At 46.5% G+C, this 21494-nt stretch overlaps 1 protein-coding gene across 5 annotated transcripts in view; it reads right to left on the bottom strand.

Annotated features, from left to right (window-relative positions):
• The window catches only part of cables1 (Cdk5 and Abl enzyme substrate 1), a 282165-nt gene that overhangs the window by 100700 nt on the left and 159971 nt on the right, over nucleotides 1-21494 (bottom strand). For all 5 annotated transcript variants that reach the window (XM_038808960.1, XM_038808958.1, XM_038808959.1 and 2 more), the window contains one exon: nucleotides 5693-5798. In XM_038808960.1, coding sequence (XP_038664888.1) covers nucleotides 5693-5798 — 106 coding nt within the window. The remainder of the gene's footprint in view (nucleotides 1-5692; nucleotides 5799-21494) is intronic.

The raw sequence follows: 21494 nt of genomic DNA, 5'->3' as shown, positions 1-21494 counted from the left end.
TCTACCTATGCAGCAGCTCCTCACCCCTTAACCACTCTTGTGAATCTTTACTGCACTCCTTCAAATGCCTTTTCACCCTTCCTATAGTCCAGTGTCCAGATTTGGGCACAATACCCCAGTTAAATCTGAATCACGATTTAATACAGGTTCACTGTACCATCCTTATTTTTGTGCACTATGCATCCATTTGTAATAATAATAATAATCTTTATTGTCACAAGTAGGCCTACATTAACACTGCAATTAAGTTACTGTGAAAAGCCCCTAGTCGCCAAGTTCCGGCGCCTATTCAGGTACACAGAGGGAAAATTCAGAATGTCCAATTCACCTAACAGCACGTCTTTCGAGACTTGTGGGAGGAAACTGGAGCACCCGGAGGAAACCCATGCAGACATGGGGAGAACGTGCAGACTCTACAGACAGTGGCCCAAGCCGGGAATCGAACCTGGGACTCTGGCGCTGTGAAGCAACAGTGCTAACCACTGTGCTACTGTGCTGCTCTTGTAGAGCCCCAAATCACATATACTTTCTTAACCAATTTCTCAACCTGCCCTGCCATCTTCAATGATTTGTATACATATATCCCCAGATCCCTTTGTCCTGCACCCACTTTAGAATTGTAGCCTTCATTTTATATCGTCTCCCTTTATATCAAAATAATTCACTTAACTTCTCGGAATTAAATTTCACCCGCTACTTGTCTACCCAATCCACCAGCCTATCCAAGACCTCTTGAAATTTAACACCATTCTCCTCTTGGTTCACAATGCCTTCAAGTTTTGCACCATCTGCAAATTGTGACATTGTGCCCTGTACAATTCTCCGTCACCCGGGAAGTGGCGGGGGCGGGATTCTCGACACTCCAATCGGCGAGGCCCCTGCGGTGATTCTCCGGCCCGCGATGGGCCGAAGTCCCGCCGCTGGGAGGCCTCTCACGCCGCCGAGGTTTGAACCATCTCTGGTGGCGGCGGGATCGGCGGCGCGACCAGGCCATGGCGGAAGCGGAAGAGAAACCCACCGCCGGCGCATGCGCGAACCAGCGAAAGCCTTTCGGCCAGCCCTGCTGCCGGCCTGAACGGCCGCTGGCGCCGGTTTTTGCGCCAGTCGGCGTGATGCCAACCGCTCCGGCACGGGTCTAGCCCCCAAAGGTGCGGAGATTTCCACACCTTTGGGGAGGCCTGACCCCGGAGTGGTTGGCCCCACTCCCCTACGCCGGGATCCCCGGTCCCGCCGGGTAGGGGAGAATCCCGCCCCTTATCAAAAAACTGAATTTAATTCAACATTTGCCTTGAACAAGGTCGAGCTGACTTTTTAAAATTAATCCACATTTGTCCAAATTTATTGTTAATTTTGTCCTGGATTATCATTTCTACAAGTTTTCCCTCAACCCAGATTAAACCGACAGACCTCTAGTTCCTGGTCCTATCCTTGCACGGATATTATGAATCCAATTTGCAACTCTCTGGTACCTCCCCTCTGAATCTAAGGATTTGAAGTGCATCCACAATTCCCTCTTTACTTCTCGCAGTATCCTTGGATTCATGCACTCCCCCTGGTGATTTATCAACTTTGACAGCCAGCCTTTCTAATGCCACGTTTTTATCAATTTCTAGTCCATCCGGCATCTCAAATAGCTTCTTCTTTAACTACGACTTGGGAAACATCATCTTCCTTGGTAAAGGCAGATGTAAAGTACTTATTTAGTACCATGTCCCTGCTTCGCATTAATCTCATTTCAGGTCCCTAATTGGCCCTACTCCTCCTCTTAACACCCTTCTATTATTTGAAAAATGAAAATCGCTTATTGTCACGAGTAGGCTTCAATGAAGTTACTGTGAAAAGCCCCTAGTCGCCACATTCCGGCACCTGTTCGGGGAGGCTGGTACGGGAATTGAACTGTGCTGCTGGCCTGCCTTGGTCTGCTTTAAAAACCAACGATTTAGCCCAGTGTGCTAAACCAGCCCTTGGTATTTGTGCGCCGATAGATGACTTCTAGATTACCTTTTATGTTAGTTGCCGTTCTCTTCTCGTACTCTTGCTTTGCTTCTCGTCATTTCTTTGTTCACTTCCATTCTGTACTTCTAAAATACAGCTGAATTCTCAATTGTAACATCCACCCGACTCCTATTTTCCATTAGTGTTGTTATCCAGGGAGCTCAGGATTTATTGTTCTACAATTCTCCCCGTTATGGTAATATACTTCCAGTGAACCCAAACTACATCCTCCTCAACGATGGCCCGTTGTTCTGTTACAATTTTACTGGCCAATCTACGATTCCAATTTACCTTGGCCAGATCTGTTCTCGCTCCACTTAAATGGACCCGCTCGCAATAAATTTTCCTTACTGAATTGCTCTTTGTTCCTTTCCCAGAGCTAATTTAAACCTTATTACGATGATCGCTGCTCCTGGACTGCCTCTGTGCTGAAAATAAATGGAACTCAATAACTTCCAGTAAACCTGGCATTTTTGTGAAGAATTCACTACATCTTCCAATCTCCACTTTCAGCTTTCTCTAATCCTTTGCATTCGGAATGTTGGAAGGATAATCGTTATAGAATTTACAGTGCAGAAGGAGGCCATTCGGCCCATCGAGTCTGCAACGGCTCTTGGAAAGAGCACCCTATCCAAGGTCAACACCTCCACCCTATCCCCATAACCCAGTAACCCCACCCAACACTAAGGGCAATTTTGGACACTAAGGGCAATTTGGGACACTAAGGGCAATTTATCATGGCCAATCCACCTAACCTGCACATCTATGGACTGTGGGAGGAAACCGGAATATTAGATGCTTGCTATTTATTGCACTCTGCATTTTGAGGAAGCCAGCAATGTGATAAAGTTCACTGTCCTAGCATGCTGTCTTGCTATCGAGCTAAATTAGATGCATTACACCTATCTGCTATGGTGTGCTATCAGTTACCTGATAATTGCATTGCAGGATGATTCCCTTGCTGACATCGCTAAGACTCCTGAGAGCTGCTCGAATTGAGTCTGTGACATAAAGGTTGGGCGGGACTGTTACTTTCGCAACCACTGGCAGAGGTTTCTAGGCACATAATCTTAACCGCGGCTCTTCATGTAATAGTTATCATAGTCCTCTGCTGCCCTTTTGGTGAAGCACACTCCTCTAACATCAGCCTCCTCACCAAGTTCTTTATAGGATGTGTGACCTGCAAGTTATTTGGGCTAAGCCTCGAGAAGCACGATCTCAAGAAGTTGATCCCACCATTAGCCGCCACACCTTCAGCTACCTGGCCACTAAGCTCTGGGATTCTCTTCCTAAACAACTCTCTCTCCGACACGGTGGTTCTTAAAGCCTACCTTGTTGACCAATGTTTTGGTCACTTGTCTTAACGTGTCCTGACATGGTTCACTGTTAAATCTGGTTTGCTGACACTCCTATAAAGTGCCTCGAGATGTTTTACGACTTGAAAGGCTCTGCAGAAGTGCAAGCTGTTGTAACACACACCTTCCCCTTTGAAACTGTACACAAGGGAATGTTCATTCAGAATTGCACACCTGACAGTCAGGAACTCTTATTGTGGGTTGGGGAGAGATTTTCCTCAGGCAAATCTCACTCAACCTAGGTGCAAGGCAAAACAAAGTGTTTATAGCTTTGTCAGAACTTCAGGTATCTCATTTGAAAAGTTATCTTTCGTCTCCACGTTCCCTAATAAAGCATTTCCACCAATATCAGTAATTTAATTCAGGCAATAGGTATGCTCTACGTATTACTAGTTACTCTCAGTGCAAGAGGAGCTAAAGCCACAGGATTTGAAGAAATTCCAATGCTGTTCTTCCTCTTCTAGTAATGAGCAATCCAGCAGCAGTGACATATGGACAGAAGCACCCAGATGGCATTGCAAACTGCAATGTAGCCAATATGAAGCAGACATTTGGCAAAATCCACCTCCAGAATGCCTGCGCATTCACTTTAAAGCAGAAATATGTCAAAAATGGCAAATAAATTAGTGGTCAAACGAATGACGAACAGGAAAAGTGATAGCTTGATCGCTTCAATGGGGCCTTTCCATCCAGTCACTTAGTTCATGAAAATTCAGTGAGACTGCGATGATTGTTCCTTTACGGGCAGCACAGCAAAAAGAGGGTCACCTGGTTTGAAGGACCAATTTGGACTGAGGCTGTGTAATCATCCCATGGGGTGGAGTCCTCTCTCAGGCAGAAGATAGCCAGAAGGCATGTAGGGACAGGCACAGTCAGTAGCCAGAGTCTGCCAGCCACTTTACAGTTCTACATTGTTACAGGTTGAGCATCCCTTACCCGAACTGCTTGGGGCCAAGTATGTATCAAATTTCAGAATTTTTCAGATTTTGGATCATAATGTGCATCTGGCCGCGCAGGCCATACACACGGAGCACATCGGGGGCTGCACATTGCCTGGGAACCATCCCAGAGCCTTGTGGGATTTTCCACTGATGACATCAAGCTGGCACTTGGAAACCATGCCTATATGTTCTGGGCATGCCCGGCACTGGAGGAGTTCTGGAAGGGGGTGGCGAGGACGGTGTCGAGGGTGGTGGGATCCAGGGTCAAACCAGGCTGGGGACTCGCGATATTTGGGGTTGGGGTGGAGCCGGGAGTGCAGGAGGCGAAAGAGGCCGATGTCTTGGCCTTTGCGTCCCTAGTAGCCCGGCGGAGGATCTTGCTGTAATGGAAAGATGCGAGACCTCCGAGCGTGGAGACCTGGATTAACGACATGGCAGGATTCATTCAGCTGGAGAGGGTCAAATTCGCCCTGAGGGGGTCGGTACAAGGGTTCTTTAGGAGGTGGCAGCCTTTCCTTGACTTTCTGGCTCAACGATAAGGTTGCAGCAGCAGCAACCGGGGGGGGGGGGGGGGATAGTATTTAAGTTAATTTGCTTATTGTTAACTTATTCTGTTGTTTATTGGGGTTGGGGGGGGGGGGGGGGGGGGTTTGTTATATGCGTTGTTACGTGTGCCAAGGGGTGTTTATTACTATTATTGTTTTGTTGATATATATTTTTCAAAAAATTCCAATAAAAATTATTTTTTTATTTTAAAAGTTGGCACTTGGAAAAAAAGTGTGGATTTTGGAATTTTTCAGTTTTCGGATCGGGGATGCTCAACTTGCAATAAATGACCTTTGTGACGAAGTCTGTCAGCACGCCAATCATTACAGAAACTATGTGAGTCTTCCGGTTTTATTCTCGGTTCAACTTTCACCCACCCAGAATAAAGATATAAATTGATCTTTAGAGCATTGGATTCAAGTGATTTGGAGCTGCCTCCTGTAGGAAGAGATTTGAATAGATGTTCTTAAGTTATGGTTTCACCCTCACTTGTTGGTCTTTCTGACAATAATAGCGGCCACACAAAAGGCCAAAGTCACTCACATGCATTGTTAACACCGATACTTCTGCACCTACTGGAGGAAAAGAGCCCGTACCAGCCCGAAAAGCTGCCCATAACAGCCTCCCCGAACAGGCGCTGGAATGTGGCGACTCGGGGCTTTTCACAGTAACTTAATTGAAGCCTATTCGTGACAATAAGCGATTTTCATTTTCATTTCATTTCATTTTCTGTGACGGATACACTTTGCCACCCACTCTCAATCTTGTCTTTAAATGAGTACTCAGTCATTATTAAAATTGGAACCAGAAAAATGGGACAGAGATATTTTTGGACCCTTGCCCATTGATACCCACCTTGCCATCAGCACCGAGCTCCACTCCTTCAAGACCAATCACCACCTCTTTGGCACCGACTCCACCGGAAGGGTGTCTTTGCCTCCCGCCCTCTGCTTTCATGTCCCTGAAATGACAGGGTGGCAAGAAATCACTTACAGTAACTCACAGATCAGGGAGTCAAAGTTAACAGGGTGCATGCAACTTTCTCCCTCACTCTGCATATCTACAGCATATAGATGATATACCAATGCAAACCTGTAGATTTTTGTTCATAGCAACAATAAGTCGGATGGTCTACTGTCTTTCAGTTGGAATCACATATATTGCTTTAAAGTTCCATTCTTCCTTTCCCCTGAAGCCACTGGCCTATTCTGAGACAAGGTTCCATACGCCCCATCAACTTTCCTTCACCTCAGATAAGAGCTTTGCTTCATGCTTTGGCTCTGATTTTGATTGCGTGGGGGGAGGGGGGGTGATGTTGGATGTTGGGGAATGGGTAATGTGCAGGTTCGTCCCAAAGAGGGTGGCAAATCTAGGGACGTAGCAACCTTTCATTGACAGAAGCCCGCAGCAGGGGACCTAGGTAAGTGGTGAGGAGAATTACAGCTCCGAGTGGAGGTTGGGAATGAAGTAGGAGGCCCACGAGGAAACTCTCCTCTGCCTGGGTTCTTCTATCCCACAATCAACCTCCCATTAAATGTGGGAAGCTGTCACTGTTCCTTGATCCATGCAGATTGGGTTCTGTGATACCTGCGCAGTTAAACAGAGAGCCCACATCGTTGCTGTGGATGACATGCCCACTTGCTCAAAGGATGCTGACAATGACATGGTGGGAAGGCAGCATTGAGGGATGGTTAAAATGACAGCGTTATATAAATTATTGGCAGCCCCGCAGAATCAATCTGACGTCCACCAATTAGAAGAAGGATCAAGTTAAAATTGGACCCGAATCAGGGCAATGACAGCCAGTGGGCAACTTCACTTCGGCAAAATCTGATCTCACCCCGAACTTGCTTGCACGATGGCACATTCCAGCAGGAGTCAAACAGGAGCGGGAAAACCCATCCATTTTACTCTCCCGCAAAGGGCAATGAAGTTGATTTTGGTTGAGATTGGCTTAACACAATCTTTCCAATCTTTTTAACAATCTAATAACAATTGTTAAAAATAAACAAGATCAGAACTAAGTGAGAATAGAGATCAGGATTGCCTGAGAGTTTGGGGAAATTTAAAATAATTTGGAAACAAGGTCTTGGAAAGTTAGTGGCAATTTCTCAAAAGCAGTTCCTCTTTCTGGAAATGGCCAGAATGTGAAGAAAGTCTTTTGCTGGAGAATTTGCATTCCCTGTTATTGCTGCAAAACATTATCAACAAGATAGAATTGTTAATATTGCTCCCTATGCACTGTCTGGCAACTCATGCCACCTTCTAGAAAAACATTTGTTTCCAAAATGTCGGCAATGTCATTACACATTTCTGAACAAATAAATACGTTACTATTCCCAATTACTCAATGAATATTGCTTCCTACATTACCAAATCCCTGCATCACAATATTAGAATATCACAAAATATGAAAGGACCTTATGGGATTCAGTGTTGACAGTGAAGCTGTGAGATAGTAAAATGATAATGAAAGTAAGAGAAGCAAGTGTGCCTCTGAAGATTCATCTGGTACGTGCACTGTAGAGTACAGCTCCACACTGTATGATGAGTGCATTTATCAAGCGTCTTTAACATGGTAAAATGTTCCAGGAGTAAACAAAAAGTTGGCACCAGGCCATATGAGGAGATAGTCAGTCAGCCAGGTGATCAATAGTTTGGTCAAAAAGGTTTTTTTTTTTTTTTTTTTTATATAATTTTTATTGGAATTTTTTACAGAAAATATAAAACATAACGACAAACAATGAAATGCAACACAATAACCCATAATAACTGTGACACCCCCAGACCGTATCGGCGCATGTATCACATCCCCCCACCCCCCCAACCCTAATGAACAAAAGAACTTAAAAAATATTAAAATTAAATAAACAAACATAGTCATTGTCGGCCCCCCCCCCCTTTTCCCTCCCCTTTTCCCTCCCCGGGTTGCTGCTGCTGCTGTCCCCGTACCCTATCGTTGAGCCAGAAAGTCGAGAAAAGGCTGCCACCGCCTAAAGAACCCTTGTACCGACCCTCTCAGGGCGAATTTGACCTTCTCTAGCTTAATGAAACCCGCCATGTCATTGATCCAGGTCTCCACGCTTGGGGGCCTCGCATCCTTCCATTGTAGCAAGATCCTTCGCCGGGCTACTAGGGACGCAAAGGCCAGCACACCGGCCTCTTTCGCCTCCTGCACTCCCGGCTCCACCCCAACCCCAAAAATCGCGAGTCCCCATCCTGGCTTGACCCTGGATCCCACCACCCTCGACACCGTCCTCGCCACCCCCTTCCAGAACTCCTCCAGTGCCGGGGGTCAAAAAGGTTTTAATGAGCATCTGCGAAGTAGGAAGAGAGGCAGAGAGCTTCAGGGGGGAGGAGATTTTAGAGCTTTGGGCTGAGGCAGCCGAAGGAATGGCTGCCAACGGTAGAGCAGCAAAACTTCGGGACGGACAACAAGCCAGAATTGGCAGAGCATCGAGGTACAGATTGCAAAGGTCCCAGGTTTCATCCGCAGTGTATGCTGAGTGAGTTTATGTTAGATGGGGTCACGGCAGGCAAAGCAGGATCTCTGGGCTAGGCAGAACAGTTTGTTAGTGTTCTTGTTGCTGGGTGGCAGGTGCTTGTCAGGTGAGCACAAGCTCAGGCTTAGCTGTGAAACCCACCAGTCAGATAGCCTGCAAACAGGTTCACATATGAAGAACAGCTTTGATTATAGGACAGACCTAATCTCATTTGCCAGCACTTGGCCCATAGTCTTGAATGTTAAGACGTGCCAAGTGCTCATCCAGGTACTTTTTAAAGGATGCGAGGCAACCCGCCTCTACCACCCTCCCAGGCAGTGGATTCCAGACGTCACCACCCTCTGGGTAAAAAGGTCTTTCCTTAAATCCCCTTCTAAACCTTCTGCCTATAACCTTGAACTTGTGCCCCCTCGTAACTGACCCTTAACTAAGGAGAATAGCTACTCCCTGTCAATGCCCCTCATAATCTTGTACACCTTGGAGCAGTTCGTCTTTCAATCTTTTCTGCTCCAGAAAAAACAGCCCAAGCCTATCCAACCTCTCTTCATAAATGGTCCATCCTAGGCAAAGTCCTGGTGAATCGCCTCTGCACCTCCTCCAGTGCGATCACATCCTTCCTGTAATGTGGCGACCAGAATTGCACACAGTAGTCGAGCTGTGTCCTCACCAAAGTTCCATACAGCTCCATCATGACCTCCCTGCTTTTGTAATCTATGCCTCGATTGATAAAGGCAAATGTCCCATATGTCATTTTCACCACCCTATTAACCTGGCCTCTGCCTTCAGTATCTATGAAAAAAACACAGCAAAGTCCCTTTGTTCCTCGGATCTTCGCAGTATCATGTCATTCATTGAAAACTTCCTGGTCACATAGAAGTCATAGAGGTTTATAGCATGGAAACAGGCCCTTCGGCCCAACCTGTCCATGCCGCAAGGTTTTTAACCACTAAGCTAGGCCCAATTGCCCGCATTTGGCCAACCCTCTATACCCATATAACTGTCAAAATGCTTTTTAAAAGACAAAATTGTACCTGCCTCTACTACTGTCCCAGTCTATCCAGCCTCTCCTTCTAACTCAAACCATCAAGTCCCGGTAGCATTCTAGTAAATCTTTTCTGCACTCTCTCGAGTTTAATAATATCCTTTCTATAATAGGGTGACCAGAACTGTACACAGTATTCCAAGAGTGGCTTTACTAATGTCTTGTATTCTATCTGCCACTTATCTGCCATATGACCAATCCATCTATATCTTCCTGTAACCCAAGACACTCAACCTCACTGTAAACCACCCGGCCAATCTTTGTGTCAGCTGCAAACTTACTGAAGCTTCCCCCCCACATCATCATCTATATTGTTTATAGTCGAGTAACAGTCCTCAACATCGATTTTGGACCCCATGAAGTCTCAGGCTAGGTCAAATATGGGCAAGGAATCTTCATACTGATAACCGCATCCTATTCCTGCCTCAGCTGATGAATCTGTACTCTTCCATGTTGAACACCACTTGGAGGAAAACACAGGAAACATGAGCAGGGTTAGACCATTCAGCCCCTCCAGCCTGCTCCGTCATTCAGTATCCCGGCTGATCATCCAACTCTGTACCCTGTTCCCGCTTTCCCCTTCGATCTCTTTAGCATCAAGAGCTTTATCTGACACCTTTTTGAAAACATACAATGTTTTGGCTTCAATTGCGTTCTGTGGTAAGGAATTTCACTGGTTCACCACTCCCGAGGTGAGGAAATTTCTCCTCAGCTCAGTCCTAAATGGTTTAGTCCATATCTTTAGACTATGATCCCTGGCTCTGGGCACCCCCACCATCGGAAACATCCTTCCTGCGTCTGTCGAATCCTGTTGGAATTTTGCAGGTTTCTGTGAGATCCACCCCCCCACCCCATTCCTCTGAACTCCTGCTAAAATAATCATTAGCAACCCAATTTCTCCCATTTCTCAACCCAGTACGTCAGTCCTGCCATACCAGGAAACAGTCTGGTAAACTTTCTATGCACTCCCTCTATAGCAAGAACATTCTTCCTCAGATAAGGAGACCAACACCACACACAATATTCCAGGTGTGGTCTTACCAAGGCCCTGTAAATTTGCAGCAAGATATCTCTGCATCTCTACTCTAATCCTCTTGCTATGAAGGCCAACATACCATTTACTACCTGCTGCATGGGCAACCTTACTTTCAGTAACTGATGTACGAGGACTCCCAGGTCTCTGCACATTCCCCTCAGGACTGAGGGCGGCAAGGGCACAATGTACTCTGGGTGGAGGACTTCTATGTCCATCACCAAGATTGTGTGGCCGGGTCCTAATGGACAGTTGTTTAATTGGGACTGCGGCAGGTGGTGAGGAAACCAATAATAAGGAAAAACATGCTTGACCTCGTTCTCACCAACCTACCTGCCACAGATGCATCTGTCCATGACAGTATTGGTAGAAGTGACCACACACAGTCCTTGTGGAAACAAAGTCCTGTCTTCACATTGAGAAAACGCTCCATCATGTTGTGTGGCATCACCATCATGCTAAATGGGATAGAGTTTGAACAAATCAAGAAACCCAAGACTGGACATCCTACATCCTTGAGGGGCTGTGCTATCAGCAGAATTGCACTCAATGACAATCTGTAACCACATGGCCTAGCATATTACCCACTCCGGCATTACCACCAAGCCAAGGGATCAACCCTGGTTCAATGAAGAGTAGAGGAGAGCATGCCAGGAGCAACACAGGCATACTTAAAAATGAGGTGTCAACCTGGTGAAGCTACAACACAGGACTATTGTGTGGCAAACAGCATAAGGCAGCACGGTAGCATAGTGGTTAGCACAGTTGCTTCACAGCTCCAGGGTCCTAGGTTCAATTCCCGGCTTGGGTCACTGTCTGTGCGGAGTCTGCACGTTCTCCCCGTGTCTGCGTGGGTTTCCTCCGGGAGCTCCGGTTTCTTCCCACAGTCCAAAGATGCGCGGGTTAGGTGGATTGGCCATGCTAAATTGCCCTTAGTGTCCAAAAAGGTTAAGTGGGGGTTACTGGGTTTCGGGGATAGGGTAGATACGTGGGCTTGAGTAGGGTGCTCTTTGAGAGGGCTGGTGCAGACTTGATGGGCCGAATGTCCTCCTTCTGCACTGTAAATTCTATGATTCTATGATAAGCAGCAAGAAATAGACAGAGCTAAGTGATCCCACGAGCAACGGATCAGATCCAAGTTCTGCAGTCCTGCCACATCCAGTTGTGAATGGTGATGGACAATTATACAACTCAATGGAGGAGGAGGCTCCACAAATATTCCCATCCTCAATGATGGAGGAGCTGAGCACATTTGTGCAAAAGACAAGGCTGAAGCATGCGCAACAATCTTCAGCCAGCCAGAAGTGCCAGTGGATGATCCATCTTGGTCTCCTCTGGCGATCCCCAGCATCACAGATGTCAGTCTTCAGCCAATTTGGTTCACTCCACATGATATCAAGATGGAGGTACTGGATACTGTAAATGGGCCTTGACAATATTCCGACAATAGTACTAAAGACTTGTGCTCCAGAATCTGCAGAGCCCCTGGCCAAGGTGCTCCAGTACAGCTACATCACTCGCATCTACCCGGCAATGTGGAGCATTGCCCAGGTATTTCCTATACTCAAGAAACAGGACAAAACTAACCAAGCCAATTGTCGCCCCATCAGTCTACTCTCCATCATCAGCAAAGTGATGGAAGGAGCCATCAGCAGTGCTATTAAGCAGCACTTACACAGCAATCACCTGCTCACGAACGCTCAGTTTGGGTCCGCCAGGGTCACTCAGCTCCTGACCTCATTACATCCTTGGTTCAAACAGGGACAAAACAAAGAAAAATTGAATGTCAGAAGTGAGCTAAGGCTGACTGCCCGTGACATCAAGACAGCATCCTGCTTGATTGGCAACTCTTCCACAAACATTCAATGACTCCACTACAAACATGGCAGCCGTGTGTACCATCGTAAAGATGCACTGCAGAATCTCACCAAGGTTCCTTAGGCAGTACCTTCCAAACCGCAGCTGACCATCTAGAAGGACAAGAGCAAAAGGTACATGGGAATACCGCCACCTGGAGGTTCCTCTCCAAGTCACTCACTATCCTGACTTGGAAATATATCGCCGTTCCTTCACTGTTGCAGGGGCAAAATCCTGAAACACCCTCCCTAACAGCACGGTGGGTGTACCTACACCTCCAGGACTGCAACGATTCAAGAAGGCAACTCTCCACCACCTTCTGAAGAGAAACTAGAGAGGGGCAATAAATGCTCGTCAAGCCAGCGACACCCACATCCCGTAATTGAAAAAGAAAATCGTAACTGCACCAGTAGTAGCTTCACATGTGTCTACGTTTTCCCAACACCTTTCCCAGGTCCTTTAATTGTTTTCTTCATGTGTTTATCTACATCTGTCTGAAGCGTCAATGTGAATTTGGCTTCAAACCCCACCTGTAAAATCCCACCACATGCGGGGTGGTGTGAGAGAATGGCCGGAGTGAAGCAGTCAAGTTATAATGAAGTGAGATGCTTAATCATATTAAGCATGTAATTCAAGGTAATGTTGAAGCCATTCATTGTGCAGGCTAAAGCGAATTGGTGACAAAGGTGCATAAAAACTGTCGGGGAAGCATTGAGCAAGATTGATGCAGCCTGGCTGTGGGCATCTGGAGATAGAGGAACAGGAGCTGTTAGTCAGAAACAAGTCAGTGTGAAGTAGAGAATCTCAGTACCATTCAGAGACTAGGGAAAACACACAATTATAACTCCTTAACTGAACAAGCATTTTAAACAGCCCAAATGTCACATACAGTGGACGCTGGGACGTCCTCTTCAAACCACTGAACGAGGTGCAAAACAGCAGCCAAGCAAAGCTGCTTCTGTCCAAAAAAAGTGCTTACGATGTTGGAGTTGACAACTTTGGGATTGATGCGTGTGCAACTGGAAAATGGTTTTCACTTTTTAAACTGATATAAGCATCAGTCCCTTTTAAATGTAAGAAGTCTTACAACACCAGGTTAAAGACCAACAGGTTTATTTTGAATCATTAGCTTTCGGAGCACAGCTCCTTCCGCAGGTGAGTGATTAGCAGCTTGTGATTTGAAACAAACCTGTTGGACTTTAACCTGGTGTTGTCAGACGTCTTACCGTGCTCACCCCAGTCCAACGCCGGCATCCCTGCATCTTTTAAATGTGGATGCTTTAAGTGGCAGCAACTGTAATTTCATCCATTATGTAATTCATCAATATGGGCGGGATTCTCCGATCCCGCGGCATAGTTCTGACGCCGGCATCAAAAGCAGCGCGAGCCACTCCGGCGCCAATGGGCCACCAGGCCCAGGTGTTCACCCCTCCCTAGGGGGCTAGTACGGCGCCGGAGTGGTGTCTGCTGCTCCGGCGCTCGGAAGGCGGCGCACCACAGCCGCCGCAAGTCCGTGCATGCGCGCCATAGCCACCGCAATTCCGCGCATGTTCCCGTCTCTGCGCCGGCCCCCATGCAATATGGTGGAGCTCTACAGGGGCTCAGCGCGGAGGAACATAGGCCCCCCACGGAACTAGCCCACCTGCCGATCGGTAGGCCCCAATTGCCCCCCCCCCCCCGCAGAGTCGGATCCCCCCCCGTTCCTCCACCAGGAGGCCCCCGCAGCCAGAATTCCATGGGACCATACGTAACCCACGCTGGCGGGACTCGGTGGGCAATCGGCCCGTCGAGGTGCGGAGAATCGTCGGGGGCGGGGAGGGCTTTCAACGGCCCCCGACCGGCGAGGCCGCGATCCCGCGGGCGCCCGAGAATCAGCGCCGGAGAATTGGCGGGCCGGGCCGGAGAATCCCGGCCTATGTTTCCTATAGTCTGAAATACATTCCATTTTTGTGTTTTGGTGGATAAAGCCCCATTTAATAAATCTCTCAAGTCCAAACCTCCATGGTTCATTTTTAACGGCTAATGCCCAATTTAGAATGTCCCCATAATCTGCGTTTGATCCCAGAATTGTGCTGAGTTAGCTGATCTTAGCGGAATGTCTCAAGAAGCATCAGTGCTCCGAGCACCAAGAGGGGAAGAATCAGCCGGAGTTCCCATTAGTCAGCACCCCGCTGGAGAGCACATTCACGGACGCTGGTTGAGAACAGGGGGTTTCTGTGGTGATGCTGCCATGGCTAAATGGCCTGCCAGCCCTCACAACCCAGGGACATGTGTGAAGCATTAAGTCTGGGCGAAGAGCAGCTGAAGGCCACACAATGTATGTCACCATGAATGGCCACCACAACGGGAGAGTCCCTAGATTTGCTGCCGCCTTTGGGATGAGCATGCACATTACCAATTCCCCAACGTGCAAACCCCCCCCCCCCCCCCACCCAATCAAAATCAGGGTCATAAAGAGCGGAGGGAAACAATAAAAGAAAAAGGAAAAACTGCCATGTAATATGGAGCCATGGCAATCTTCAAACAGAAACAGGCGAGGAGTTAAAGAGCTTCCATGTTACACAATGCGAGCTGAGATAATTAAAATGTCTGATAATTGTCTGTAGCTTTACCAAAACCATAGCATCGTTTTTAGCTAATGTCCCTAAAGGAATATGGAGGCACTCTCTCACTTAAAAAGTCAACAGAGTATGTATTCAACAGTCTGTTGATAGAATGGAAAGTAAACAATAGACGTGCTTACAAAGTGCCTTTCACAACCTCAAATGCCGCAAAGCGCTTTCCAGTCTACAAATACTTACTGATATGTTGTCACTGTTGTGTTGTTGGAAACAGGGCAGCTAATTTGCACACAACACTCAGATAAATGATCAGATAATCTGTTTTTTGAAAACTCAATAAAAAACATTTATAAAAAAAAAAGATAATCTGTTTTTGGTGATGTCAACTGAAGGATAAATATTGGCCAAGGCCCCACTTTTCGTCCAATATTGCTGTGGAATCTTTGATGTCCAGTTACGAGGATAGACCGGGTGTATGTTTAAACCTACGAGGGAACACGCGGTCCTAGATCTTGTCCTGTGTAATGAGACAGGACTGATTCATGATCTCATAGTTAGGCATCTTCTCGGAAGAAGCGATCACAATATGGTAGAATTTAAAGTACAGACGGAGTGTGAGAAAGTAAAATTAAATACTAGTGTTTTGTGCTTAAACAAAGGAGATTACAATGGGATGAGAGAAGAACTAGCTAAGGTAGACTGGGAGCAAAGACTTTATGGTGGAACAGTTGAGGAACAGTGGAGAACCTTCCAAGCGATTTTTCACAGTGCTCAGCAAAGGTTTATACCAACAAAAAGGAAGGACGGTAGAAAGAGGGAAAATCGACCATGGATATCTAAGGGAATAAGGGAGAGTATCAAATTGAAGGAAAAAGCATATAAAGTGGCAAAGATTGGTGGGAGACTAGAGGACTGGGAAATCTTTAGGGGGCAACAGAAAGCTACTAAAAAAGCTATAAAGAAGAGTAAGATAGAGTATGAGAGTAAACTTGCTCAGATTATAAAAACAGACAGTAAAAGTTTTTACAAATATATAAAACAAAAAAGAGTGGCTAAGGTAAATATTGGTCCTTTAGAGGATGAGAAGGGAGTTTTAATAATGGGAGATGAGGAAATGGCTGAGGAACTGAACAGGTTTTTTGCGTCGGTCTTCACAGTGGAAGACACAAATAACATGCCAGCGACTGATAGAAATGAGGCTATGACAGGTGAGGACCTTGAGAGGATTGTTATCACTAAGGAGGTAGTGATGGGCAAGCTAATGGGGCTAAAGGTAGGCAAGTCTCCTGGCCCTGATGGAATGCATCCCAGAGTGCTAAAAGAGATGGCTAGGGAAATTGCAGATGCACTAATGATGATTTACCAAAATTCACTAGACTCTGGGGTGGTCCCGGTGAATTGGAAATTAGCAAACGTGACACCACTGTTTAAAAAAGGAGGTAGGCAGAGAGCGGGAAATTATAGGCCAGTGAGCTTAACTTCGGTAGTAGGGACATTACCAGTGCAGTAGATAACGGGGAACCAATGGATGTGATATACCTGGATTTCCAGAAAGCCTTTGACAAGGTGCCACACAAAAGGTTGCTGCATAAGATAAAGATGCATGGCATTAAGGGTAAAGTAGTAGCATGGATAGAGGATTGGTTAATTAATAGAGAGCAAAGAGTGGGGATTAATGAGTGTTTCTCTGGTTGGCAATCAGTAGCTAGTGGTGTCCCTCAGGGATCAGTGTTGGGCCCACAATTGTTCACAATTTACATAGATGATTTGGAGTTGGGGACCAAGGGCAATGTGTCCAAGTTTACAGGTGACACTAAGGTGAGTGGTAAAGCGAAAAGTGCAGAGGATACTGGAAGTCTGCAGAGGGATTTGGATAGGTTAAGTGAATGGGCTAGGGTCTGGCAGATGGAATACAATGTTGACAAATGTGAGGTTATCCATTTTGGTAGGAATAACAGCAAACAGGATTATTATTTAAACGATAAAATATTAAAGCATGCCGCTGTGCAGAGACCTGGGTGCGCTAGAGCATGAGTCACAGAAAGTTGGTTTACAGGTGATTAAGAAGGCAAATGGAATTTTGTCCTTCATTGCTAGAGGGATGGAGTTTAAGACTAGGGAGGTTATGTTGCAATTGTATAAGGTGTTAGTGAGGCCACACCTGGAGTATTGTGTTCGGTTTTGGTCTCCTTACTTGAGAAAGGACGTACTGACGCTGGAGGGTGTGCAGAGGAGATTCACTAGGTTAATCCCAGAACTGAAGGGGTTGGATTATGAGGAGAGGTTGAGTAGACTGGGACTGTACTCGTTGGAATTTAGAAAGATATGGGGGGGATCTTATAGAAACATTTAATATTATGAAGGGAATAGATAGGATAGATGCGGGCAGGTTGTTTCCACTGGCGGGTGAAAGTAGAACTAGGGGACATAGCCTCAAAATAAGGGGAAGTAGATTTAGGACTGAGTTTAGGAGGAACTTCTTCACCCAAAGGGTTGTGAATCTATGGAATTCCTTGCCCAGTGAAGCAGTCGAGGCTCCTTCATTAAATGTTTTTAAGGTAAAGATAGATCGTTTTTTGAAGAATAAAGGGATTAAGGGTTATGGTGTTCGGGCCGGAAAATGGAGCTGAGTCCACAAAAGATCAGCCATGATCTCACTGAATGGCGGAGCAGGCTCGAGGGGCCAGATGGCCTACTCCTGCTCCTAGTTCTTATATTCTTATGTCTCAACAAAAAGACGGCAAATTCAACTGTGCAGCATCCCCTCACTGATGTGCCAGCTTGGATTATGTGCCCAAGTGGGACTTCAACCCATGACTGACTTACTCGGCAGCGAGAGTGCTACATACCACTAAGCAAAGGCCAACACAAAGGAGCTTGTAGATTCCTGCAATTTTATTGCCAGTCAGTTAATTACACCCAGATTTTATTGAAGTGAAACTACGGCCCTTCCATGCGTTGAAGCGGTTTGGTACTCTAATGCACGTAGATTCTAATATTGCACATCCGGCATCCTGGGATTCTAGGAGGGCTAATACTTTCTGACTTCCAGTCAGAGTGATGGAGCCAACATTGTTTGTGCTGGTTCTTAGGTGTAAAAAAAGAGGTTACAAGAGTGAGATCCAGTAATTGTGCAAAATACAATTACCAGTCAAGTAATATACTGAGCTTGCTCATTAATTTTCTAATGTTTAGTCTACACTGAAACCTGTGGAGTATGATAGAATTCAACATGCCTCCTGCAATATCATGGGATTTCCGCCTCAGCTTTCATAGTTCTGGCATTGTTATGCTCATTGACATGCACAAAGTAATAAAATGTTGTAGCATTGAGACATAAAAACTGTTAATAATATTGCTCCAGCTGGATGGAGACCTACTGTTTTCAAATACAATGTGCAAGATGATTGATGATGGACATTACAAAAACAAATGTCAGTGATCTAATTACTGCCGGTTATTAAAATGTTCACCAGTGGTGTGTGGGGCTTGGTACAAAGCCCCATTGCAACATACACTCATTTATCTTTATTTTTAAGTATCTGGGAGTAGAGTGCCTGGTGGGGTGCTCCGATTTTCCACTGTAATAGGCACTGTTGGGAAGAAAGAACTGGACAGAAAAAAATGTACACCTGACCTCACTTCACTTTTGGAAATAAATTGGTGCCACATTAATTCAACGTGGCTTCTAAAATTCACTACTGATGAAGCAAAATAGATTATCAGCAAATGAGTGGATTAGCACCCATGGTCTCTAGCTCACTTGGCTAGATGGTTAATGTGTGATGCAGCATGCTGCCAACAGCAAGGGTTCAATCCCACACTGGCCTGCTTATGGGATAGGGCCTGTGGTTGCTCATTGAGGCCTGCCCCTCGCCTTGCCCCATTCTTGTGCAGGGGTGCCCTTCCAGCTTGATATAACTAATTCTTCTCTCCCCCCCCCCCCCCCCGGTGAAGAGAGATGCCTATAGTCCTTTTTGGACTATGGCTAGTTACCTCATTTGACTCGGACAGAAGTCAATGGTAGGCAAGTGAGGCATGTGCACCTTAGAGTAGCAGGATTCACCTTCATTATTCTGTGATGGTCACTTCTTGCAAATTAATGGAATGATGTTGCTTTCTGTTCAGAGAATTATGACAAGGCACAGATGGCCAAATAAGATTTTTACAGCAACTTCATTGCAGTGTAATGTAAGCTTACTTGTGACATTAATAAAGATTATTATTATTACATGCTGCTTACGACGTCCTGTAGTTTGGTGAAAAGTGAAACATTGCAAAATTGAAGTGGCGTCTGGTGCGGCAGACAGTTTTCTTTAGGGAAAGTAACAATAGTTTGTGGTGCCAAGCACAGCATCTATATACATCAGTACACTGTAGACTGGTTTTGAAAGATGGCATAAGCACACGGCTGCCACCATGGTACAGAAGAACACTTCAGGTCTACGTAATTAGATCCATAGGTACAGTTGCTTGGATTAGGGTAAGCAAATGCTGAATGACTCTGGTGTAAAAGTCCCATCTGTGATTCCTCCTTGGGTCCTATACCATAAGCAGAAAGGATTTGCATCTTCTCATTTTAGATTTCTGCAAAGTTGCAGCAAGAATGTCACTGTGATACATGGGAACATGAACCAGGAGCAGGAGTGGGCCATTTGGCATCTCGAGCCTGCTCCACCATTTGAGAAAATCATGGCTGATTTGATTGTTGTCAAAATTCCACTTCCTGGGCAGCACGGTGGCACAGTGGTTAGCATTGCTGCCTCACGGCACCAAGGTCTCAGATTCGATCCCGGCTCTGGGTCATTGTCTGTGTGAAGTTTGCACATTCACCCCATGTTTGCGTTCACCCCCACAACCCAAAAGATGTGCAGGCTAGGTGGATTGGCCAGGCTAAATTGCCCCTTAATTGGAAAAAATGAATTAGATGCTCTAAATTTATTTTTAAAAAACATTTAATCTCAAGTCTTTTATCAGGAATTTGAGTCCTCCTTGTGCCTCTCAGCAGCCTGGACCTTTTTTCCAAATAATAATTTATCAGTAACATAAACAATGACATCAACATGGTAAAATAAACATTCCCCCCCCCCCCCCCCCCAGCCCAATCTTCACACTCCTCAACCATACAACAACCCCCCCCCCCCCCCCCCCTCTTTGGAATACTGCATCTGCTGACATTTTAATTTTCCCCGAGAAAGTCGACGAATGGCTGCCACCTCCGGGTGAACCCTAACATTGGCCCTCTAAAGACAAACTTTATCTTCTCGAGACTGAGAAATCCAGCCATGTCACTAACCCAGGTCTCTACACTCGGGGGCTTCGAGTCCCTCCACATTAACAAGATCCATCTCTGGGCTACCAGGGAGGCAAAGGCCAAGACGTCGGCCTCTTTCGCCCCTTGAACTCCCAGATCTTCCGACACTCCAAAGATCGCTACCCCCGGACTTGACACCACCCGTGGACATTACCTTAGCAAAATCCTACCAAAACCCTCTTCAGGCTTCAGGCAAGCCCAAAACATGTGGACATGATTTGCTGGGCTTCCCACGCACCTCACACACCTATCCTCTACCCCGAAGAACTTACTTCACTAGACACTGTCATGTGTGCCCGGTGGACTACCTTAAATTGTATCAGGCTATGCCTGGTGCATCATGGGGCTGGTTTTAGCACACTGGGCTAAATCGCTGGCTTTTAAAGCAGACCAAGGCAGGCCAGCAGCACGGTTCAATTCCTGTACCAGCCTCCCCGAACACGCGCCGGAATGTGGCGACTGGGGGATTTTCAGTAACTTCATTGAAGCCTCGTGACAATAAGCGATTTTCATTTCATTCCATGAAGAGGTATTAACCCTGCTTCGGGCATCCGCCCATAGACCCATCTCTATCTCTCCTAGCTCGTCCTCCCACTTGCCCTAAAGCTCCTCCACCAGGGTTTCCTCTGCCTCCGAAAGCCCCAGGTAAATATCCGATACCTTCCACCCACCCAAGTACTGGAAACTACTCCATCCTGTATCCCCCGTGCCGGCACCTGTTTTCTCAGGAAGTCTCATACCTGAAATACACAAAACCATTCCCTGCTGGCAATTTAAATTTATCCTCCAAAGCTTTCAAGCTGGGAAAGCTCCTGTCTATAAATAGATCCCCCATCCTTCCAATTCCTGCCCTCTGCCAACTCCTGAACCTGCCATCTAGCCTACCTGGTACAAACCTGTGGTTATTATAAATCGGGGTCCAAATCGATGCTCCCTCCACTCTCCTCCATTGCCCCCAGATCCTCAGAGTCACCACTACCACCGGACTTGGGGAGTATCGGGCCGGCGAGAATGGCAGAGGTGCCGTTACCAATGCCCCCAGACTGGTGTCTTTACATGACGCCGCCTCCATCCGCCCCCATGCCGACCCCTCCCCCACTACCCACTTCCTAATCATGGCTATATTAGCCGCCCAGTAGTAATTGCAGAAGTTCGGCAGCGCCAACCCCCCCCCCCCCCCCCCCCCCCCCCCCCGACAGCGCTCCAGCAACACTTTCTTCACTCGCGGGGTTTTACCCGCCCACACAAAGCCCAAAATAATCTTATTCACCTGCTTGAAAAAGGCCTTAAGGATGAAGATGTGGAGGCACTGAAAGACAAACAGAAATCTGGGGAGGACCATCATTT

This window comes from Scyliorhinus canicula, chromosome 10 (assembly GCF_902713615.1).
Source record: "Scyliorhinus canicula chromosome 10, sScyCan1.1, whole genome shotgun sequence".
NCBI classification, from domain to species: Eukaryota; Metazoa; Chordata; class Chondrichthyes; order Carcharhiniformes; family Scyliorhinidae; genus Scyliorhinus; species Scyliorhinus canicula.
This window is presented reverse-complemented; position numbering and strand designations above follow the sequence as displayed.